The 25,283-nt window shown below is 43.0% G+C and overlaps 1 protein-coding gene across 1 annotated transcript in view; it reads left to right on the top strand.

The window, feature by feature from the left end:
• NRIP3 (nuclear receptor interacting protein 3) overlaps positions 1 to 23,448 on the top strand; it is a 27,844-nt gene extending 4,396 nt beyond the window's left edge. The window contains exons 2-7 of the mRNA XM_069091186.1: positions 10,121 to 10,282; positions 11,315 to 11,397; positions 19,274 to 19,413; positions 19,837 to 19,889; positions 19,984 to 20,078; positions 20,445 to 23,448. Coding sequence (XP_068947287.1) covers positions 10,121 to 10,282; positions 11,315 to 11,397; positions 19,274 to 19,413; positions 19,837 to 19,889; positions 19,984 to 20,078; positions 20,445 to 20,460 — 549 coding nt within the window. The 3' untranslated portion in view covers positions 20,461 to 23,448. The remainder of the gene's footprint in view (positions 1 to 10,120; positions 10,283 to 11,314; positions 11,398 to 19,273; positions 19,414 to 19,836; positions 19,890 to 19,983; positions 20,079 to 20,444) is intronic.
• Positions 23,449 to 25,283: the final 1,835 nt, after the last annotated feature.

Here is a 25,283-nt window from a genome sequence, read left to right as displayed (position 1 = left end):
GAGAGAGAGAGAGAGAGAGAGAGAGAGAGAAAGGGAGGAAGGCAGGCAGGAAGGAAGGGAGAGAAAAGAAGCAAGGAAGGGAAAGGCAAAGACTAAGAAAGAAAGAACAAAGCAATTTAAAGTCAGTGAGGTCTGTTTTAGTTTATTGGATATATTTTAACCTCTCAGTAACAATCATTGGGATTGCCAGGACAGGTGTCTGTAATTATCATGTCCCCAACCATCTTCCTTCTGCAAGGATCTCCTGCTTGCAGCTATTCCACGTCCTTTCACCCCTCAGTGTCCTCTCTAAGCCATCAGTTCCCCAACTTTTTGGACTCAGGACGCCTTTACATTCCAAAGAACTTCTGTTTATGCTGGGTTATATCCATCAATATTTACTTATTAGAAATTAAGCCTGATATACATTTAAACTATTTGTTAATTTATTTAAAAACAATAGTATCTATTACATGTTAATATAAATAACATATTTTATTAAAAGTAATGATTTTTTAAAAAACTTAATGAGAAAAGTGGTGCTGTTATATATATATATATATTTGCAAATGTCTTTAAAGTCTGGCTTCATAGAGGACAGCTGGATTCTTATCTCTGCTTCTGCCTTCCATCTGTTGTTTTGATTGAAGTATATGAAGAACACCGAGCCTCATGCAGATATGTAGTTGGGAAGGGGAGAAATATTTTAATAGGCAGATAACATATTAATATTATTACAAAAAGTTTTGACTTCACAGACCTCCTGAAGGGTTCTTGGGGACCCCTGAGGTCCACCGGCCACATTTTGGCAGTCATTACTGTGAGTGCATTCCCAGTCAAACAACAGGGGTCCTCAGCCTTTGTTCCACTTCAGGGGATTCGGTTGCCACACTTTTTAGGACCATTCCTTTTGTTATTATTTTTATTTACTGTAAATTTTTTACAATAAACTATCAATAAAAATTATCAGATAAAAGAAAAAAAATATATAAAGCCATAAATGTCAAATTATTTACTTGCCAAAAGAAAAATAAATATGTATTTGAACTTTTAACACAGAGGTCCCTTACCCAGGGTTAATTATATTTTGGTAATTGTATTGCAATATAATTAGTTCCCTTTGCAATTCTATGTATTTTATTTTGAGAATTTAAGAATATTTTTCTAAGAAGGGATCCATAGGCTTCACCAGATACTATCTAAAGGCTCTCTCTCTCTGACACACACACACACACACACATCCTCTTTCTTTAGCACTATCATATCTTATTTGTATCTGTGTTCACTTCTGATTTCTCCATGATTCACTAACATCTTTATAAAACCTGTTGGAATATTCATTTTATTTCCCATGTCTATTCCTCATGTTCAGCTGTTTCTTCCATCTAGAGCTTGCTTCATTTATTTTCGGTTTGCCTATCTAATGAGAAGTACCTAGTAAGACTAAGATTAAGCTAAATTAATGCTATTAGTAATATTTCATTCTGTAATTGAGAAGCTGCACAATAGAAAAATCAAAAACAAACAAAAAAGAATCCCCTTTTCTTGGATTTTAATTGGCTCTTGTTTCTTTTGGAGACTGGGTTCACATATATAACTGTGCTAATGACTCTTTTCATTAAAAAAAAACTCCATCCATTGATAACATACTGACTTTGTACATGAAGATGACCTTTCTGATTCATCATAAATATAACCATTTTAGACCTTGGAGAATATCTATCTAGTCTAATTCCCTTTTTCCTTTGTTGAGAACAGAAAGGTTAAATAAATTGAACAAACATCCAGAAGCTAGACCAAGAACCCAACTCTCTTACTCCCAGCCCACCCCTTCACAGGCTTTTGGTGGTAGGATGTAAGTTCTTTGATTGAATCTTTGGTCTTTGTACCTCCCGAAAAGCATAACCCTCTTTGAGCAGCAGAATTTACTTAAATGTTTATTGAATTGGTCTGCCAGCAGTGGTGAAGGATTGATGCTGATCTATCTTGATACTTTCCATCAGGAAATAGAGTGGGTTGCCGTCATACATTGAACTTTAGTACAGATGTCACGTATTCCTGCATAACAAGTTTTATTATTATCAACATACATTTACTGAGAGCTTACTATGCAGAGGGTGCTGTCCTAGGTGCTAAGAATACAGAGATGTATTTAATATACAGTCTTCCCTGTAAGTAATACAGGAATACTTAAGATACAGTCTTTGCCCTTAGAGAGTTTATAATTTGATTGGAGAGATGACATATTATAATAATAATATTTATATAGTACTTAGTAAGTGCAAGGCACTGTGCTAAGCACTTTTAAAAATATCTCATTTGATCCTCCCAACAATCCTGGGAAGTAAGTTAGTGGTATTATTCCCATCTCACAGATGAGGAAACTGAGGTAAACAGAGCTTAATTAACTCACCTAGGGTTATGTAGCTAGTAAGTGTGAGGCCAGATTTGAACTTCATGTCTTCTAGACTCTGGCACTCTAGCCACTGTACTACCTAGCTTCCCTATTAAAAAAAAAACAACCAACAATACAATATAGTGTAAGAAATGAAGGTTTTAAGTGCTCCAAGACTAGATGACTTTTTAATGCCCCTTCAATTCTGAGATTCTGTAATTCTGTGAGGAGGCTGTGGTCAAAGAAGGATCTTGAAAGGTGGGACGGCAGGAAATGGGATTTTCCCAGAGATTGGTTGAGCAATTTCATACCCAGAATGATAGGATTTTAGAGCTAGGAAGGAACTTCTCAATCATAACTCAGCTGAGTATGTGTATGTATGTGAGTGTACATATGTGTGTGTGCTCACATGCACATACACGTGTACAGGACTTGAAGCTGACACCATTCCAGATCTCTTTTCTGCAAGGTCTGAAAGTCCCATTCCCTTTCACACCAAGGTTGTGAGTAAATTTCCACATCCTTTTACTCTCACGTCAAGTCCTGTCCATGTCCCAGACTTTGGGTCCCTAAAAGGACTTCACTAGCAGTACTAGCCCACAGTCTGATGTGCAGTGCCTGAGAGAATTAATATGACCCATACCCCTTACCACTCTTGTCCATGGACAGAATGTCCTTGTGACTGAGGCTGCCCAGAAGCATCTGTGAGCCTGCCTAGGGCTGTCTGTGACTCTGCCTCTTTGCCTTGTGACAGCCTTGCTTGAAGGGAGCTTTCCCCCGCTTCCATCTCTCGGATTGCTTCATGTGCAGTGAACTGTCTGATCCCATTGCTTACCAAATGCTCACAGCTCTGCTGCAAGTTTGGAAGTAAGGCCTCAGGGAGTCAATACTTCTACTCACTCTGGCTGGGGTCACCTCTTCCTTTGCATGCCTGTACTCTATTGGAGCATTTCATCCACAGAACCCCATTGACCAGCAGTTACTTTACAGACTTATGTGATTGGGGATACTCTTCTAAGAGTACCACCTACCAATCAGTAGGATCCATTAGTGACTGATGATACCCTGATGTCATAGGAGAAGCAAAGAAGGAGTCAGGAGACCTGGGTTCAAATCCCTGTTCAGCCAGTACTTGTTACTGTGTGCTTTGACAAAATCCCTTCCTCTCTTTGTTCCTCCATGTTTTTCATCCATTAAATTATATAACTCTAATATCCCTTCCAGTTCTAAGAACATTTGTGATTTTGTGGGTACAAATAGTCTAGAGCTAACAGCCTTAAGGTTAACACTATTTTTCCCATAAAAGTCCTCCTGTAAGTCAAAGGGCTTGCTAATGATGAGCCAGCCACATCTTGTACCAAGAACTGCACATCAGAGGCAAGAATCCAGCTAGGCTTCCGATTTCTTGGCCAGAACATAGATTCATAAGGATGTAATCATTTTTACCAGTCCCAGTCAGCCAGTCCCAGGATCATCTCTGCTTTGTTTCCACACCCTCCTTTTCCCTGTACAGCCTGGGTAAAGAAGATGGTGGGATCAAGAGCCAGATTGAGGCTCCTTTGCCTCCCCCATCCGAAAAACAACAGCCGCCCACTGTACCCAATTACTGTGGAAATGCCTGATGGTGGAACAGGCGACACATGCCTCAATGGGTCTCACATGGCCCCCTTAGTTGGGGCTTGGTTTCTCAGCCACAGATCAGCAGCCAGGCTTCTGCAGAAGGACCAGAAAGAGACCAGCATCTGTTTATTGCATCTGCTTTGGAAGTAAGGTGGGGGGTTCAGTTCCTAGTAGGCTCATTCTAGTTATTCCAGAACACCACAGGACACCTGGAGCACACTCTCAGGCAAGCTACAGTCAGCCCTTGGGAGGAAACTGAAGCACTACCCTGGGCACCATGAGGGGAGAGGAAAAAATATCATAACCTTTGGGGAACTAACTCACAGTTTAAAAAGTTAACATGGTGGGGGCGGCCAGGTGGCTCAGCGAGTAAGAGCATGGGCTCCAGTGTTGGGATGACCTGGATCAAATCCCAGGCTCAGATACTCAGTACCACACCCAGAAATAACTGGCCGTGTAACCTTGAGCAAGTTACTTAACCCCGATTGCTTTAAAAAAGAGAAAAGAAAAAAAAATTAACATGGTGATTAGGTTACAGTAACGGAAGTAGAGTGAATGCCTAGACTGAGGGAGGCTGGAATCTTGCTGGAACTCTGTTACGGTCAGGCCACATCTGCACTGCAGTCTCCAGTTCTGGATACCACATTTTAGAAAGGATGTTGACAAATGGAACTCTGTCCAGAGAAAAGCAATGAGGATGATTAGGGGATTTGAAAATCATTCAACCTGAGGACACACTGACAGAATTGGGGAAGAAGAGAAGATTTAAGGCCCATAACTGTCTTCAGATATTTGAAGGTCTGTTCCAGGAGTAGGGAGGTAGGAGTGGGTAGCGAAGGTTTTTTTCAGGGTGTCCCAAAAATATTAGTGCAGTCTTCAGCTTATTAAGCTTAGGCAGCTAAGTGGCTCTGTGAAGGGAGAACACTGGACCTAGAGTCAGGAAGACCTGGACTGAAATATGCCTTCAGATACTTACTAGCTGTGTAACCTAGGGCAAGCCACTTAGCCTGTCTGCCTTAGTTTCCTCAACTGTGAAATGGAGATGATAATAATATTCACCTTTCAGGGTGGGTGTAAGGACAAAATGAAATATTTGTGAAGAGTTTTGCAAACCTTAAAGTACTTTACAAAAATGCTAGCTATTATTTCACTAGATCTCAGAGCCGAGGACTGATGTCAACACTGATGTAGATGGAGAAACTAAGGGAGGGGAAGGAGAGATAAATGCCATCTTGGGAGCTGGTGGCTGCAAGGGAGCAGGAGAGTGGTGGCATAGTTAATGATAATGAAGAGGTAAGGGTGTGGGACAGGCTGTGGGGAGTTCAGTTTCCAACATGGCAGGTTTCATTCAAGTGAAGGTTGCTGGAGATGGGAGCTAGCCTATCATTGAGAGGCCAAGACTGAAGATTTGGGAGTCCTCTTGATGGAATCCTGGTGCCAGAGGTATGTGTAGTGGAGGGGGCCATGGTTACTATCTGAGAAATTAATCACATTTTAGACAGAGGGCTCACTCTCAAACCCAACCAGCCTACCTACGATGGTGTTTCTCACCTGCCAACCCATAGTAAAAATTTTACTACCCAAATTCCTTACTTTTTAAAAACCTCTAAACTTAAAAAAACAAAACCTGACAATTCCTCTTCCCTGCATCTTTCTTTTCCCAGCCTGGGCTCTCTCCTTCTTTCTGACTCCAGGTCTCTGACCCTGAGATACCATAGGACAGTCTGGTACTCCCACCTGAAGGTACTCATAACTCAAGTCACCAATGATTTACAGTACTGTCCATAGGGCCATGAATAAACAGCTCATTTAGTCCCGTGCAGTGATAGGTGGAAGGGCAAGGTAACTTAGAGCCCAGGTCAGGAGGTCATAGGTCTAGATCTGGAAGGGCCTTTAGAGGCCATTTAGTCCAATCACCTCCTTTTACAGAGGAGGAAACTGAGGCCAGAAAAGTTAGGTGACTTGCCCAAGGTCCCCCAGGTAGAGTCAAAGGTGGGACTTAAACCCAGCATTTAATACCAAAGTTCATGATCTTTCCATTATGTCACACTTTTCCTCATCTCATCATCACCCTTATTTTAATTTCCCTTGATGAAAGATGGGGAAATCAGAGGAGAGAATTATGTCCCATATTATACAAGGATAATCCATCTCCGTCCTCTTCTCCACCCCCCATCCCTTCTCCTACCTCCTTCTTCTGTCTGAAGGCAGTCATTCTTATCCCTCTTCCTCATCCATTTTCCTGGCCTTTCTAGTATTCTTTACACCTCTACTACTCTATTCCCTCCCCTTGAGATCAAAGAAGCCCGTTCTGATCCCCAGTAGCAGAACTTAAGGGGGTATCATTGTGTGGTGAGCTGAAACTTGAATAGTTCAAATGATCAAGAGAAAAATGAACTCATGGAAAGACCAGGAGAGGGAGAAAGCAGGTCCTTGGCTTCCCTCCCGCTTGCCAATCTCCCTGGCTCAGCTTCCTACCTCCACTGCTTCTCTCTGAATGAAAATGTACGGAAACCATAATCTTTGCAATTCAACATTTTTCTTTTAAACCAGCAAAGCAATTTAACCAAACAGTTCTTCTCTCTGAGGGATGAATGGGCTCCCGTTGTTGGCATCAGACTCTGAATAGAAGACAGCTTTCCAGCTTGGACAGGGCCTGATGCACTCTAAATTGATCCAGACCCTTCCGTGATCTGGCTAAATTCTGTGTGGCTCTAGGATGAGCAGCTTACTGCTGCAACAGAATACTGGGGAGAATGACCAGAAATAGGCCCTGCCTCTACCTGCTCCTTATCAAATTAAGCTCCGGTTTTTATATAAGGGCATACCCTTACCCCACCCCCAATCAACCTCCTCCCCTCCTCCCCCCATGATACTAATTTAAAACCTGCTTTGCCAACAACCGGGGTATTTTGGGAAACGGCTTCTCCCGTCAGGGTTACAATAAGTCAGTGAGTCATTCTGATTCTAGAGGGGCCTATACCTTAGTAATTGATTGTGTGGGAGTGAGGCTTTTCTCTTGGGGTCTATTGTATCTGCCTCCCCTGACCCCCCCCCCCAGTCCATCAAGGGCTCGATGGACTAGGTGGGGGATTTCTCTGGACTTCAATTTCCTCAAGCATGAAACAAAGAGGTTGGATTAGGTGACCCCTGAGGTGCCCAATTATTTTAGAGCTATGATTATTTTATATACACACACACATACACACTCACACTTTGATTCCTGGGATCTCTTCTAAGCTGTCTCTCTGATCCTAGCCCTGCTAAGTATGAGGGTAGATGATGGACTCAGAACTGGGGAGGTCTCAGCCTTAAGGGTAGGGGTATTTGGGGGTCCACAGGATAGCACTGAAACTGATTTCCAGACTATTCAGCAGGTACTTTATAATCTGTAACTTGAGAGGAATAATAAGGAAGGAAGGAGAAAGGAATCCCTTCCCAAGAAGCCCTGACTCACATTCTAAACAAGGCAGACACAAAGAAACTGACTAGGCTTAAAAGAGATTGATCCCCAAGTAAGTGGAAGTCTCAGTAAGATAGGAAACAATCCACTGACATTTATTTTATTTTATTTGGAGGGGGGAAGACAAGGCAATTAGGGTTAAATGACTTGCCCAAGGTCACACAACTAGTAAATATGTCAAGTGTCTGAGGTCAGATTTGAAAGCAGGTCCTCCTGACTACAGGGTTAGTGCTCTATTCACTGCACCACCTAGCTGCCCCCACAAACATTTATTAAGGTCTTGCTATGTACCAGGCCTTACACTAAGATCTGGAGATACAAGGAAAGGCAAAAATACAGCTTCTGCCTTATTATTCTAATTATTCTAAATTATAAATATTATATATAAATATATATAATAAATTTTTATATTTATTTATTATATATATAACTTATATAATTAGAATGCGAGCTCTTTGAAGGCAATATATACATTATTATGCAATATATACACACATATTTATATATAAAAGACATGTGTATCTTTTATATAAAAATATTATGTATTTTATATATAAATTTTATAATGTATATTTATACATCATATAGTATATATAGTAATTTCAGAGGGCATGTGCTGTGAGTGAAGACATAGGGAACACCAGGAAAGGCCTCTTACAAAAGATGTCGACTGGGCACCTTAACTCTCTCTTTAGGACACTAGCTTTCCAGTTGCCTGGATTGGAGTTGAAACCACAGAAGAGAAAGTTACTACGGGTAGACTGAAGGCTCTTTTCCACTGGGGAACCCCCCCAGGGGGGAGGTGATGAAGCAAACATCTTGGGGTGAGGAAGGTTTTTCATTTTCAAGGTCCACAAACACCACCACCTCCACCCATCTTTTTGACTGTGGAATGTTCATTAACCCTTCCAATGGTCCTATTTCATACAGACCCCCTCACCCTCATCAATCAGAGTCTTTTGGGGGAAATTTTACTCTAATGGAGCTCCAAAAAAAGCCACTGGGTACATGGGCAGAGTAGTAGAGTGGTTTGGAGCACAGGGCTAGATTTGGAGTCTCAGGATCCCAGGGCTATTCATTTTGCCCTTCCTCTAATTGAAAGACCTGGATCTGAATCCTGACTCCTACACTTACTAACTGTGGAACACTAGGCAAATGACTTAACCTTGCTGAGCCTCAGTTTCCCTACTTGTAAAATGAGGATAATAATACTTGCCTACCTCCCTCACCCCAATTGGGTTGCTTTTAAGACAGCACTTTTGTAAACCTCCAAGAGCTGATACAGGATGTCCCAAAAGTACATACAATAGTCTTAAAACTATTAAGCTTGAAGAAGCTACTTGTTAAACTATTTGCTTAAAACTGAGCTGAGACTTTTGGGTCAACCTGTATAAATGTGCTATTGTTGCAAATGTAATTAACTTGGGGGTGGGGGGGTGGGGGGAGGTGGAGCAGGTGCTTTCAGTCGAGGTATCCTTAAATATTCCCCAGTGATTCTGACCTTGACCCAGAATTTCCCTGCAGTGAACATGAACACAATTCCTCCTTAGGCACAAAATTCCAAGTAAACTCACACATAGTGAATTGAAAGGAGAAGTAAAGTGGGGGGAGGTGGACCATGTGTGTGGCCCATTGCACAAAGCATCAATTTTTTTCAATGTCTTGATCAGTTTTGCTGAATTTTTTTTTATTTTCTTGAAGAAATTTGTTACAAGGAATGTCCCTCTGAGAGGGGGAAGGACAGAAGAGGAAATCTAACTGATATAAAAATCAAAAGATAATAACATTATGGGGAAAATATCTCCTCTTTGAGTTCATGTGGTAGGTTACCATGGTTGAAATAAATCTACTACACGTGCAGAAATTATGAAGGTGAAAAACCCAGGTTTTATTATGTTTATGTGCAGGTTCAGGATTGAAAAAAAAAAAAACCACAAACCTGAACTAAGATTAGGATTCTAAAGAGGCTTTTTATAGACAAAATTACGTCAGAGAGAGAAATACATTCTTTTACATATTATAATCTCATATATCCTCTTAGGACCTAAAAGTTGAAAAACCTTAAACCGAATTATAATCTCATGCATCGCCTAAGGGAACAAACCTAGTTAAAACAGACTCTATAGGTAAACTAAGTCAGGTTATGGATTAAGCTTCGTTTAGAGGCTGCACAGTGGGCTGATTGAGAGGGGGAGATTTACATGCCCACAGAGTCCAAGTCCATAGAATCTTTCCTCAAATAAGGTGAGTTAAATTACTTTTGGAAGCCTTCACTGCCTTTTTGGCTTCTTTTCTGAGGAATGTTTGAGGTCTTAAGTAAATTTTTCACATCCCATGAAACAGGTTTCAGCCAGTTCAAAAATGGTCCTGACTGCCCCCATAATAAAAGTTAATAAATGGAAATAAAAAATTCTCATGACATCAATACAAAATTTTTTTTCTTAAAGGAATGAGAGCCAAAAGTATAAAGCTGTTTTTAGGAACAGGCATGTTTCATTGATATCTTGAGCCTGTGCCGTTGGCTTTAATACCTGAATATAATGGGGTTGAAGGCAGATGGGGGTGGGGTTGCTGGAGGAGGGTGTGCAATAGTATGGAGGGAAGGGTCTGGTGGGTCATGGCCCGACAACTTTCTAAGGTGCTTCTCCTTTGTCTTTCTCAAGCAACCACACAACATCCTGCAGAGGCGCCTCATGGAGACCAACCTCTCCAAGCTCCGCAGCAGCCGGGTCCCTTGGGCGCCCAAGACAAACAGATTCAGTCAGGCCAAGTCTGAGGGACTGAAGAAGGCTGAGGAAGGGGACATGATCCTGGTGTCCTGCCAGGTAGCGTGCTGCACAAAGGTTTTGTAGGAGTGGGGAGGGAGACTGTACTCCTGTCTGAGGAGCAGAGGGATCTCTCTGACCAGAGGATCCCCACACCCCAGCCCCACTCAGTAGAGAGAGAAGAACCCAGGGCCCTCTGGGAATACCATCAGCACCAAGGTGCAAACCTAGGGAAGACCCAGGAACCAACCTGATGTCCTGAATTTTAGTCCTTGATGTCAAACCAAGGAAAGAACTGGGGCGTCCAGACAACCTGGAGTAATCCAGAGAGTGGGGCTAGAGTTAGGTTGAAGCTGGGTCAAAGGGAACTAGGAGGAGCAGAATCGGAATATACGGGTGTGCTTAGAACTCCAGCCCATCAGGCACCGCTCACTCCCTCTGTGCCTTCAGGGAAATCATTTAACCTCTCTTGGCCTCCATTTTTTTTTTCATTTAAAAAATGAAGGAGTTGGCAGATGTGGTTACTAAGGTTACTTCCAGCTCTCAATTCTCAATCCTTTGGTTTTATGTCCCTCTGGGGGAAACCAGTACAGCTCAGATACTCTCAGATCAAGCATGGGGATAGGAATGTTTCTCAAGCTATAATAGGCAACCAGATCCCAGAGAACACCCTCTTACCTACCTTGTAAACTATCAAGGAAGGAGAGAAGGAAGGAAACAAGTATTTATCAGACATCCACTGTATGCCAGGTGCTTTGCTAAGCACTTTACAAATTGGTCCTCATAACAATACTGGGAAGTAAGATGACTATCCCTATTTTACAGTTCAGGAAACTGAGGCAGAAAAGCTAAGTGACTTGCCCAGGGACACACAGTAAGTATCTGAGGTTGAATTTGAACTCAGGTCTTCATGACTCCAGGTTCAGCTCTATCTACTCTACCACCAAGTTAGCTACAGCCATCAAGGCTGTACTCTGCCTGTGTCTCACTCTTAAATTCTCTCTTAGTCTCTGTATCTTCCTCTCTTGGTCCCTCTCCTCTTGGCATCTGTAGTTACAATTCCCATCAAACTTCATGTTTTTCTTTCCACAGTGCGCTGGAAAGGACTTGAAAGCTTTGGTTGACACAGGCTGTCAACATAATCTCATCTCTTCTGCATGTGTGGACAGACTAGGGTAAGTAGCAATGTGGAATGAAGTCTGACATCACCACTCCACCATACTTCACTTCTGGGCCTTTGGAGATCTCCAGCCAGCGTGGACCTTCCCATGATCTCATAACAATCAAAGGAGATAATACATATAAATCATTTTGTAAACGTCAAAGCTTCACAAAAATGTCAGTTGTTGTTATTAGGGGATTACAAGGTGTTCTAAGGGACCTCAGACCTTTAAGGCTCAGAGAGGTCCAGACACTTGCCCAAGGTTAGAGCTAGTAAATGATAGTACTGAGATTTGAATCTAGGTCTTCTGATTTTGTTGCAAGATCACCAAACTGCAGAATTGGAAGGAATGTCATCAAGCTCCACTGGATCTAAATGAGAATTCCTTCTGCAGCTTCTTTGGCAAATGATGCTTGGGAGTTCTCTACTCCCCTCTTCCAGTTCTGGCTAGCTCTACATATTAGAGATTATTTCCTTATGTCAATTCTTAATTAACCTTTTGTAATCTCTGTCCATTGATCCTCGCTTTAATCTCTGGAGCCAAAGAAATTTTTAAAAAATTTACTTCGGTCAAGGGGTGTGGTAGTAAATGTTTAACAATGGGCTCTCTGGGGGAAAAATATTCACAATACACTTTTGAGTTTAATGTGTATTATTAATATTTTCTCCATTACTTTCTTAAGTCTAGACAAACAACAACAAAACAAATCGAAGCCTGATTTGTAGCATTTACCAATTTCAGAGGTGTAAATGCCCACACTGAAAATTTAACAATTGGCTCTTGTGAGCCAGTTTGAGCTACCTCCAACATAACCCTCTTACACATATCGTTGTTGTTATTGAGTTATTTCAGTCATATCTGACTTTCCATGACTTCATCTGGGGTTTACTTGGCAAAGATACCAGGGTTGTTTGTCTTTTCCTTCTCCAGCTCATTTTACAGATAAAGAAACTGAGGACACCTCAACAGCAGCAGGCAGCAACAGGCCCTGAAGTCAGGAGTTCAAATCCAGCCTCAGACACTTGGCATTTAATTAGCTGTGTGACCTTGGGCAAGTCACTTAACCCCAATTACCCTGCCTTCTCCCCTCCCCCCAAAAAAGAGAAAAAAGATAATCACCTTGAAAAAAACAACAACCCAGAAAATAAAGCAGTCAGTCAACCAGCATTATTAAATATTTACTTTGTGTCAGTTACTGGGGATACAAAGAAAGATAATACCATGCTGTCTCCCAAGGTATTTACATTTTAACAAGAGATAAAGCAGGAAAGCAATCAGAGGGTTACCGCCTTGGATTGATTCCCAAGATCAGTACAGTAGCCCTGCATACCCGGATACTGAATATAGGTGTGGATCCAGTCACCTGAATTTCATTTGGTTTTATTTTGTTTTGGCTCTGACCTGTGATTTCATTGTTGGAAGGAAACTCCGGTCCCTGGTACAGATCAGCCATTTACCTGTAACTTCCTGATACACTGAGAGGTTACAACTTGCCCAGGATTATATGGTCAGAGTGTATCAGAGGCAGGACTCGACCCTTTGGATGTGTCCATTTGATAGAGGCTGTTCCCCTACTGACAGCCCTGACATCCTTTGCTGCAGACAGACTCCAAATGCACCCTGCTGTTGTTTTGGTATGTGATGTTAAAGAAAGAGGCTAGTTCACTTTGGGATCATATGCTCTCCCTTTGTTAATTACTTCAGTGAATCTGTGATCTTGATGTGGGCACTTTTCCCCCAAAGCTATTGGGAATTCATCCATGACATTGAATCCTTTGCCATTCTTAGCCATGAGGTTCTTTTCATGTTTTTTAAAGTGAAAAATACATTTTAATCTACATTCAGATTTCATCAGTTCTCTCTCGAGGCGATCCCTCAAATACTTTTTAGATGAACTAATCCTTGAGAGCTAAAATCCAGGTAAATATCTGCAAGCATTTCCCTAATTTACAAGTCTAGTCACTTTGGGGAAAAAATTTTCTTGATAAAGTCATACTGGCCCAATATGACTATTACTTCCTTTTCTAGCTGTCATCAAACTTTCTTTTGAAATCGCATGCTAGAATTTTGCCAGGAATCAAGGGAAGTCTGGTGGTTACTGTCCAGAATTCCTAATTCCCTTCCCAGGTACCATCTTTTGAACTATTCACCTTTTAAGTTGTTAATTTCCCAAATCTACAACAGGGAGGAGAATGATATCTATACCCCTAGGGCATTAATTTTCTTACTTAATACTTCATGATCTTTAGCATACATTTCCAGATTCCTTCTGGTGGTATCATTTTTGTCCCCATGGATCACCAGGGGTGGTTAGAAATCATCAGGTTTAATAAGTTTTGGGTGCTTCTTTTTTTTTTTAAAGCAATCGGGGTTAAGTAACTTGCTCAAGGTTACACGGCCAGTTATTTCAGGGTGTGGTGCTGAGTGTCTGAGCCCGGGATTCGATCCCCAGGTTATCCTGACACTGGAGCCGGTGCTTTTACTTGCTGTGCTACCTGGCCGCCCCCAGGTGCTTCTTCTTTATGTCCTTAATACATACCCCAGGAAAATAACAGACCTCTCTGTTGCTATTATTAGTCAGACAAATAAATGCCTCATTATCTTTGGTTGACAGCTATGACTACTCATCTCATCTTCCCCATATATCACAATTCTAGAAGTCTTCTCTTGACAGCTTTAGTTCTGCTCTCCAATTTGGGAGCAGCAACACTCCTGTCATCTTCCATCCCAACCTTCCTCTTCTCTTCCCTTTCTCTCCCTATTCTCTGTCCAATCCTGGTATCCCTAAAGATCATTAAGGACCAGCCTTGACTTGTTCAGATTGAACCATATTCAATTCCTCTTATTTCGAGGCAAATGAAGAATTGATTTACCTCTTAGATGTGGTTGGATATTTTCGTGAAATATGTTATTGTTAGCCCTGGTTCTAGTGTCTTTGAAGATTGGTTCAAGGACATTGCAAACCACTGGTTAGGGGTTTAGCTTACCCTGTTTAATTGGGAAGGTCTTGGGCCATCATGGACTGTGGATATAACTAGGTCACAGACTGCCATAATTCCAGAGGAGCTGTTAGAGACTCAAGGAATTAATAACCATGTTCAAAACACCACAATTACTTTTTTGTTGGATGGGCTATATTGGCAAAAAAAAAAAAAAAAAGGAGCAGCCCCATGAGGATGCTGGGGAAATCAGAAGTGTTGGCACAGAAAGTCTGTAATTATGTATTTTCCCACAATCCCATAATAGCTTGGGTGCTAGTTACTTCCATCAGCTTACATAATTGCCTGCAGTCCTTGTTGCCATTTCCTCCCACCCCCAACTAAGTATCATTGATGGGGATCCAATCCCAATGGAATTCATTGTCATCATCAGCATCAAAATGTGTTTATCATTTGCCCTCCTGGGTAATGCATGTGAATTAGGTTGACCTGGTTTTGCCTTAAAGGACCTAAGACACATTGGCATTGTCCAACATAGTCACAAATAGCATTTATTAAATGTCTGCTATATAGCAAGCACTGTGCTAAGCTTTAGGGATACAAGAAAAGGGAGGCAAAAACCAGTCCCTGCTCTTTAAGAGTTCCCTGGGTAATAGACTCTTCTCCAGTTTTCAACACTGTTCACCATCCCTTCCTTCGGGCTCCCTTCTGTCCCCTTGGCAGAAAGTAGCACTCTGCTTTCTTGGTTTTCCCACTGCCTGTCTGACTTCCTCAGTCTCAGGTGCTGGTTCATTATCCACCTGCCCCCAAAGCAAAGGTATCCCCCAACATTTTAGCTGTGCCTCTTTGTCTTCCTATCATTCTTAGTGATCTCATCTTCTTCCAATCATCACCTCTACGCAGATGACTCCTAAATCCTAACTCCTAAACTCCTAAATATACTGTCTTAATCTGCCTCTTGGACTCCAGTCTTGTACCAGCAGCTGTAAGATCTTTCTACCTGGATGTCTCTCTGGCACCTTAACTTGAAAATGCACAAAACCAAACTCATCACCTTCCTTCCAAATCCACCCCTCTTCCAAACTTCCCTGTTTCTATTGAGTGCACCGCCATCTTCCAACTCATCCATGGGCAAGTTTCAGAGTAATTTTAAATCATGCCACACTCTCACTTCCCATATACAAACAGTTGACAAATTCTATTGATTGAACATTTAACATTTCTCACATTGGGTCAGTTATCTCTACCTATGCTACCGCCACCCTATTTCATACCCTTATCACCACTCACTTAGACTATTGTAATAAACTCCCAATGAGACTGCCTGCCTCCCATTTCTTTCCTCTCCAATCAGTCTTTCACATCATTCCTAAAGTTATCTTTTTTTTAAAAAAATTAATTTATTTAATTTTAGTTTTCAACATTCACTTCTATAAGCTTTTGAGTTTTAAATTTTCTCTGCCTCCCTCCTCTCCCCCATCCCCAAGACAGTGTGTAATCTGATAAAGGCTCTACATATACATTCCTTTTTTTTTTTTAAAAGCAATTGGGGTTAAGTAACTTGTCCAAGGTTACACAGCCAGGTTTTTTGTGTGTGGGTGTTAAGTATCTGAGGCCGGAACCAATCCTGGGTCCTCCTGACTCTGGGGCCGGCACTCTTACTCACTGCACCACCTAGCCAACTCCCTACGTATACATTCTTGCTAAACATATTTTCACATTAGTCATATTCTAAAGAAGAATTAGAATGAATGAGAGAAATCACAAGAAAGAAAAAACAAAATAACAAAGAAAGAGAGAGAAAATCCGTATGCTTGATCTGCATTCAGACTCCATAGTTCTTTCTCGGCATGTGGATAACTTTTTCCATCATGAGTCTTTTGGGGTTGTCTTAGATCCCTAAAGTTATCTTCTTGAGAAAAAGATCTGATCATGTCACTCCTTTGATCAAGAATTTTCAGTGATTTCCTATTAGCCTCTAAGAGAAAATGCAAACTCCTTAACATTTAGGACCCTCCATAATCTGGCTTCAGCCTTTATAAGTTCATTCAGCAAATATTTATTAAGAATCTACTATGTGTTAGGAACAATGGGTTGGGGATACAGAATAAAAAATGACATGCTCCCTGTCTTCATGGAGATTACATTCTTTTGGAGAAAAACTAATTCTCTGTCTCTTTATACACACACACACACACACACAAATATATACATATATATGTATATAAAATATATAATGTATTATAAATACATGTTATATTTAATATATTATATATAAATATATAAAAATATATAAATAAGAAAATTCAAACTATATACAAAGTAATTTGGAGAGTGCAGGGAACTAGCAACTGGGGGAAATTGGGCTCTGCCATGTGCAGGAGATGGCCCATGAGTTGAGTTTTGAGGGAAGTTAGGATTCTCTGAGGTAAAGCAAGAAAGGAGGCCATTCTAGACATGGGGGGCAGCATAGGCACAGAGATGAGAGATGGAATGCCATGTATGGGGCAATAGTCAGTCAGCTGGGCTAGAAAGTAAAGTTCGTGGAGATAGTAAACCTGGAGATGCAATCTAGGTCTGGCTGCTGAAGGGTTTAAATGCCAAACAGGAATTTAGATTTTGTCCTGGAGACAAGAGGGAGCCACTGGAGCTTCTTGGAATGGGGGATGATGTGGTCAGACCTGTGCTTTTAGAATATCAATTTGGTGGATATGTGAAGGATGGTTTGCAGAGAGACTTGAGGCAAAGCTGATGAAATAATCCAGGACCCAACTAGGGCCCAAACTAAGATGGTGGCCTGTAATCATATAGTAGACAATTAATAATGCAAATGTGTTGAATAATGCATATAATGCATGTGTGTTGAATTAATTGAATTGGTGAGAAAAAAGGAAGTTGGTAGCAGCAGAGTAAGGAAGCTTGGGGCATCCAGCTAGTGGAAGGAGGAAAAGCCAGATGTGTCTGCCATATTTAGTTTGAGGAATCCCATTGCCTCAATTCGCAGATTAATTCCCATTGCTATGGGAAAGCTACTGCCCACCATGGGATTCCTCATAAAAGGCAACTGGAATTTCTCACTAATATGGGCACTTTGGCTGAGGTTTTACCAGGTCAACAACTTAGTCCATGGCCCTGTACATCCACTGTTGGCCCAGCTATCTACCTAAGCTAGACATTAACCTTCTTATCTTAATATATGCATGGAAGATAGAGCAAGGGCCTTGGAGCAAAAGACCTGAATTCAAATCCCACTAACTAGCTGTGTACCTATGGACTTGCTACAATTTCTTAGAGCCTCAGTTTCCTTTTCTGTAAAATGGGGATAATAATATTTATACTACTTACCTTTTAGTAGGAGACTTTCAGGCATGGGCAACTCAGTACCCCAAGAGGCAGCCCATTATATATTTGCATAGCTCTGCTTGTTAGGAAGCCCTTGCTCATATGGTGCCAAGTTCTGCCGTCTACAATTTTCTACATGGCTTGAAAATCTGTCCAAGAGGAACATATCTAACCCTCTTTTACTTGCTGACCCTCCTAGTACCTTCAGATGATTCTTATATGCCATGGTTTCTAGTCCCATCATTACCAAAGTTGCAATCTTCTCAATGTAGTCCCTTTTATCAATGAGAGCCTTCCTAAAATGGCGCCCCCTGCCCAACTCAACACAGTATTCCACATGTGGGCTAGCTAGGGAAGAACACAGTGGGACCCTCATTCTAAACATTCTGCTTATGCCACCTAAAAGACTGCATCATCTCTTTTGGACACTAAAATCACTTTATGGATAGCTCCTATTAAGCTTATGGCCCGCTAAAACTACCAGGCCTTTTTTTATATAAACCATTGTCTAGCCAGACTAGGCTTTACCCATTCAGTACTTGTATGGCTGGATCTCCCTACTACTATCTAGTCTGTTCTAGAAAAGAAGCTATTAAGTAAGTCAGAATCATAGGAGTTAGAAGGGACTTTTTCATTCAGTCATTTTTCAATTGTGTTCAACTCTCCGAGATTCCATTTGGGGTTTTCTCAGCAGAGATACTGGAGTGGTTTGCCATTTCCTTCTCCAGCTCATTTTACAGGTGAGGAAACTGAGGCAAACAGGGTTAAGTGACTTGCCTAGGATCACACAGTGTCTTAGGCTGGATTTGAACTCAGTAAGATATCTTCCTGATTCCCAACTCAGTGCTCTATGCACTTTGGCGCCACCTTGCAGCCCAGAAGTCATCTAGTCCAACCCCCTCCTTTTACAAGTGAGGAAACTCAGGTCAAGATAAATTACTTGCCCAAGGCAATTAGGTGATGAGAACCAGGATTCAAACTTAAGTGCAGTGACTGCTCTGCTATACCTACCACAATTCCTCTAAAGCTTCATGGTCAAGAGCCATGACTTGGGTTACTTTGGTGTAAACCAACTGGCTCACCTCTGTATAAAATGTTCCTAAGGGATTTCCTATTTTCCGATGTAGGTCAATGAGCAGGCATAACCTGAATGAATTCCAGTGTAATCAGGAGTTCATGCCCAATTGCATAAGACTTTCCTCATTAGTAGAGACCGATTACTCAATAGTCCTGTGTGATGGACAGAATTGGGGAGATCTTAATCCTTTGCCTTCTAGCTTAGAGGGAGAAGACATGTGGTTCCAGATTCTCACCCAAGGGGACATTCTCCAAAGTCTCTAGTGTGATGAGCTGAGGCTAGGGATGGAAGGTACTGGAATCTCTCTTCTTCCTGGAATCTTTCTCTCCCTGAAGAGAATCTGGAACTGGGCAACTTCTCTCTCAGTGATGGAAGCCACACAATCAGGAGCTTTCTTTTTCCAGGCTCTCACTACTACCCACCCTCACAATCTTGTGCAAATGTGTTTGAGCCTCTAGTGAAGGAAGTCAGGTCACAGACCTTATAAAAACTGCAACCACAGATCTGGGTGTTTTCTTCTCTGGTGCAGGCTAAAGGACCATGTGAAGTCCCACAAACATGATGGGGAAAAGCTCTCTCTGCCCCGGCATCTCAAAGTGGTGGGCCAGATTGAACACCTCGTACTTACATTGGGATCCCTACGTCTGGACTGCCCAGCAGCTGTGGTCGGTGAGTGGGCCTTTAGGGTGTGGGCTGGGCCCAGGGACCACCCCCAGTGCTTCCCTTCCCCTCACTAAATGTCCCAAGTCTCACGTTAGTACCATTGGGCCTCTGCCTGGCTGAATTATCACCCCTGGGTTTGTGAGGTCAGTCATTGATTCTGTCTGGGCTCAGTAAAGTTGGGGCAGTAGTCCCAAGCATTTTACCTCAGGAGACCTGGTGAGAATTAGAAAAAGTCAAGGTGAAGAAGTCTCACCATCCTTAGGAGAGAGGCAGCTGTGTTCAGGGAATGAACACATGCACACACACACACCTGTGCTAAAGCTTCCCCAACCTGTCCCTACACCCCTGGTCCCAGTTAGCACCTCTAGGAATTCATTTGTGTACCTGCAGGTTTCAGATTTTTACTAGACAATCTTCCTTCTTTTCCAGATGACAATGACAAAAATCTCACTCTTGGGCTCCAGACTCTGCGGTCCTTGAAGGTAGGGCTGGTTTTCCTTCTTCTCGGTCTCCTGACAGTATGGGGATGAGGGACCTTGGGCAGTGGGGATAGCTAATTTTAAACTTTGTTCTCAGTGCATCATAAACCTGGACAAGCAGCGTCTCATCATGGGGAAGGTAGAGAGGGAAGAGATCCCCTTTGTGGAGACTGTGTCTGGGAGTGAAGATAAGTGAGTACTATATTAGGGTTTCATCCATCTGGGGAAGCTGACTTGCTTAGAGCCTCCCTCCTTTGGTGGGGTCCCAGACAAGCCTTGCAGCCTGCCCTCTCTGTCCCTGACTCCTCCCTACCTTGAGCACCTCAGGCCTGACCAATAGCCTCTCAGCTCCTCAAAATTCCTAGGAAGCTCCCAAACCTCTCCTAGGGAGGCCCTGCATTTCCTAGCAGGAAGTCACATGAGGAGACTAGTGGATATGGGGGGAGCAAGGCAGGAAGGGAGAAGTGGGGGAAAGAAGGAATTTTTAGGTCTCTGTGTTAAAAATCTGATTTCTTTTAGGCTCATTGTCACTTCTGATTTTTTTTCTTTTCATTTCAGCACGTCAGAAGCATAACTAAAGAGTGAGATGTGTGCTTGAGTGAACACACACTCACACACGCCCATACACATACAAGTCACATACACCCCCAAGCTAACAGCTCAGGAAAGCTGTCAGGCTTGGCCCAGATGCAAAACAGGTCCTGCTGCCTGGACCACATCCTTCCCTCTGTGAGAGGCTCCATCAGTTCCTTTCCCTCTGGGCCTCTCTCAACTGTAGCCTGTGCTTAGAGATCCTGTCTGGTTTTATCTATGGTTTTTATATGTCCAATCATGTGTTTAATGTACCTTCAACACTGCCCTGACCTAGTTGCTGGAGTGTGTCCCCCACAGCTCACTCTTTTCTAGGAACTTGCTTTCTTTAGTCATGTCTAGGGGCTTCAAGAAGCTGGCCCTTGTTTTCCAGTTAACAGACATGTAATCAGCAGGAAACAGGTACAGACTCATGGGCTCAATCACAGAAAGCCATACCATAGATTCATCGAGTTTTTATTCACTCAGCACATGGTATTAAGATCTAGAAAGGGCCTTAGACACCATCTCATCCAACCCATTCCCTTTACAGATGAGGAAAATAAGGTTCAGAATTTAGCAAGCTGCTCAGGGTCATATAGCAAGGCAGGGGAAGAGACCCAGGTCTCCTGCCTCCTAGTTTGACTTAATTTCCACTCCACCATTCTGTCTCTTCTTTGGAAGGAACTGTGAGGTGAGAGCGAGAGGCCTGATGAGACAGCAAGAGAATGAAAAAGGAAAAAGGGAGAAAGTGCAGGAGTGGGGGCACCAGGATGGGGATGCCTGCCATAGGGAGCAGGGCTATGTCTAGAAAGCCAACATCAGTCACTCTGTTTGGGTAAAGAATGGAGGCTTCTGGTTAAAATAATAACAGATAGGTTTTCTGAGGACTATTATCTGCTATTAATGCTGCAATCAAATTTTATGAGATGGGCGCAGCCAGCCAGGTAGCTAGGACTTGAGGGGAATGACATAGGACATGGAGGGTGAAGGGACAGGGAAAGGGAAGGTAAGGGGGTAGCTTAAGACTTGGGCATATGAGTGGACACATGTTGGTTGCTGGGATGGGGATGCCCAGGGTATAGAAGGTAGGGAGAGGAGGATACTTCAGAGTAGTCAAAGGAATGCTGAACTAGCAGCCAAGGGAGCCTGGGTTTATATCTACCTTCCATCAGTAACTTTTCTGACCTTGGACAAGTCACTTCCACCGTTTCCTCACCTGTAAGACAGGAGTGTTGGACCGGATGAATCTCTTCCAGCTCTTACATTGTGTAGGGAGCTAGTGAGATGGTGAGAGTTTGCCACTCAAGTTGGAGTATCAGAGAAGGTGTTTACACCACAGTTCCGCCATGTTGTTAACTATAAGTCAGACAATGATGATCTTATTGGAATTCCATAAGAAATTCCACAGCTCTGTGTTAATTTTTTAGCAAAGATTCACAAACCTTTTATTCATTCACTGCCAGTGTCCCCACACCTCACAGCAGATGGTAAAATATGGGACAGGATAGGGAGTAGGAGAATCCATCCTGTCCATCTACCCAATTAGTTCTCAATAGAACTCACAGTTTGAGCCTCCAAGATACCTCCGAGCTCCTAGATGCTCCCAGATGGGGTCACGTGGGAACAGTCCTGTGGCCACACTGTCACTGTGTTGCTTCACAGGTTTATTCACAAGATACCTCCCTCCCAGCCTCTACCCAGGCATAGACACAGCCCAAACAATCATTCTGGGCAAGAGCTCTATGGGGTCAGGAGCCCCTGACTTTCCCACCTTGACTATTTCCCTCCTGCCCACCTTAAACTAAAGTATTCCCTAGCAAGGACCTCCCCTCTCTCCACTTCAGCTAGGTTCTTCTCAAATCTTCTCTGGCCCTGCCCTTTCTTCCCTCTCACAAGCAGATTAATCCTTGCTCACCTGGGCACGAGCCACAGCCGCCCTGATGCCTAGAGTAAGCTAAATCTCCCATCCTTTATTATAATGCCCCACTACACCATTTAGTCTCTCAAAGGCTCCTCACAAAATCTGGATACACTCCACCTGCAAGATGTTGCCATGATATATTAGCCTGTCTTCCCCATTTTTGAAGATGCTGACTCTAGGCTCCAAGAAAAGCTAAGGAGTCCTCTTCTCTGCTGACTTTCTAGAGATCAGGGAAGACACGTGCTCCTTGATCTCTTAGAGGTAAGACTCCAGGAAGAGGGGAATGGATTAAATGACCTTTGGAGAGTCTTCTGGTGCCTAAGATTTTCCAGGTATAGGAGAGAAAATGGTTGGATGGTCTAAGCCATGATATCACTGCCTCACCCAATGTGCTTTTTGGTCAAACCTAAATTGAATTTCAGAACCAAATAGTTAAGACATCACTTAGAAAGCTATGCTTGGCAAAGGCACCTTGGGAATGTTTGAAGCTCCTAGGGCGGTGGCAGGCAGGGGAATTCTAGGGTCTCATTAGTTTTCTTTAAATGCCTCCATCTTTGTTGAGCGGGAAACCTCCTTTGCAGTTGCTTGTACTCTGAGGGTTGGGACTACAAGCTTTCTGTGGGGTTGAGCCAGCCTACCCTGGGCATCAGATTCATGCCTGGCAAGAGGGCCATGGCAGGTTTCATCTTATGTAACTGGAGCCCATGTTCAACGGGAACTTGGTTTCTGACAAGATGCTTGAAAAATGTTTTCAGAACTTAGTATTTCTATGCCTAATGCATTTGAGGAATGGGTATTTTCTGATATTTTCTATTTCTCTGCCTTTAACTAGTCCTTCCCATAGATAATTCCAGTCCCTTAGTTCCAAGTCTCCTCAGTATGGATCGCTTGGCCACAGCCTGCCCTCCTGTAGGTGAATCTCTTTCTAAGCTCAGAGTGCTGAGAGTCGGGCTGAACTCCTGCCCTGCCTCTACCTTTGGGCCCCTCTGTTGGCACTTTCTTCTTGCGGTGTTTCTGGTTTATCTGTGAGGCTAATGTACCAATAAAGTGAAACTTCATCTACAGAGATGACATGGTGCTTCTGGGGAGGAGCTGGTGGGTTGAGTTGGCAAGGCTTGGGGCAGGCCTTGAGCTCTGCAGTGTGGAGGTGGGAGGATAGTTAGGGGAAGGGAAAAAGGAAAGGAATAAGCAATTATTAGGTACCTACTTTATGCCAGGCACTGTGCTAAGGTCCTTTTACAAATATTTCAACCACCTTGAGAGGTAGGTGCCATTAGGATCCCATTTTATAGCTGAAGAAACTGAGGCCAAGAGAGGATCTGCTCATCCCTACTCATGCCTGTTCCAGCAGTTTTTTGTCAACATCTTACTGCCCCTGTGATTCACCAGAAGAACCAACTTCTCAACCATCAGGGCTGTCCAAAAATGGAAGGGAATATCTCAGGAGGGAGGGGATTCCCCATCATCAGAGGCCTTCAAATGTAGGCAGGGAGACCACCATGAGGCTGAGGAGATTCCTCAAAAGTCCCTTGTACCTCCAAATTCTGTAATTCTGAGTTTAAAGGCAACAAGGAATTATTGCCCAAAGAACAAGGGCTCACGCTGGGATCAATTGGCCAGTGAACAATAAAGAAGTAAACCAAGGGTACAGGATTTTCCACAGGGCAGGGTTCTCACTGGGGGAGTTAGGGGTGTTGGGAGGGGTAGAGCCAAAGAAGGGAGAACCAGTCAGAAGTGGATCAGTTTGGTTGTGAATCTTCCATGGCAATTAAAAATTAAAATATATATAAATCCACAGTTGGACAAATAACATGGAGCACGGAATTTTAGGCTGCAAAAATAAGAGTGGTACAGGGGAAAGTGTGTGAGCTCTGGAGTCATTAAATCAAGGCTCAAAACTTGTCTCTGACGCTGTATGATCTTGGACAAATCACTAAAGCTCCCTGGGCCTCAGGTTCCTCTGGTGTAAAATGAGGGGATCAGACTAGAATGTTTCTGAGGTCCCTTCCAGTTCTGGACCTGTTACCCTGTGATTGTACAGGTGACCAGTCTGAGGTCAAGAGAGGGGAAGTGATTTGTCTAAGGTAACACTGAAGGTTGATCATGAAACTAAGCACAGAACCCAAGGATTCTTACTCCCTGGTCCATGCTTTAGAGAGAGAGAGACAGACAGACAGAGACAGAGACACACAGAGAGGAGAAGAGAAGAGAAAAAAGAGAAAGAAAGAGAAAAAGTATAGGAGAGAGGAAAAGTGAGAGTTTTCTGGAGGTATGGGGTGGTGAAACTCACAATGATCCTACTCCCTTACCCCTCTACAGGAAGGGTCCTTAATCTGGAGTCCACAGGGATCTGAGGATTTCACAGGGTCCATGAGCTTGAATGGGGGAAAAAATCCATCTTTATTTAAAATGATCACTTCCTTCAAATACGAATGCAGGGAACAAACATGATTCTGTGATGAGGTTCCCGGGCTCCAACAGACGGCCAAAAGGGCACATGAGACAAAAAGGAGAAGCCTTGGACTGGAGAGCAGCCCCCCTGAACAGCACTTAGTGGGTGCTGAGTAAGGTCAGACCTCCAGGCTTCCTCTGCTTCCCAGTCCTTCCCCATGGCCCTCTGGCAAGTTATTTGCCAGTGAGACATTCTCCATCTGGAGTGTCGGGTTGGGAGAGCTCTATCATCTCCTGCCTCTGGCTCCCGCCCTCTCTCCCCTACCTTGTCCTAGATGCATAAATTTCCACCTCTTGCTTTTGCTCCGGCTGACGGCCTGACCCGCATTTAGAACCGGCTCCTTTGGCCCCCCCCTGACATCCTCTTGGACCTGAGGCTGAGAGAGAGAACAGGATTGCTTAGTCTCATGGAGAGGTGGGGATGGGGGTGGGGGGTGGGGATAGAGGGAAAG

The sequence above is a fragment of the Petaurus breviceps genome, unplaced genomic scaffold (genome assembly GCF_028583685.1).
Source record: "Petaurus breviceps papuanus isolate PSGF00001 unplaced genomic scaffold, PetGlider_PUasm1.0 188, whole genome shotgun sequence".
NCBI lineage: Eukaryota > Metazoa > Chordata > Mammalia > Diprotodontia > Petauridae > Petaurus > Petaurus breviceps.
Note: the sequence above shows the minus strand (reverse complement) of the source record. Positions and strands in the feature narration are given on the sequence as shown.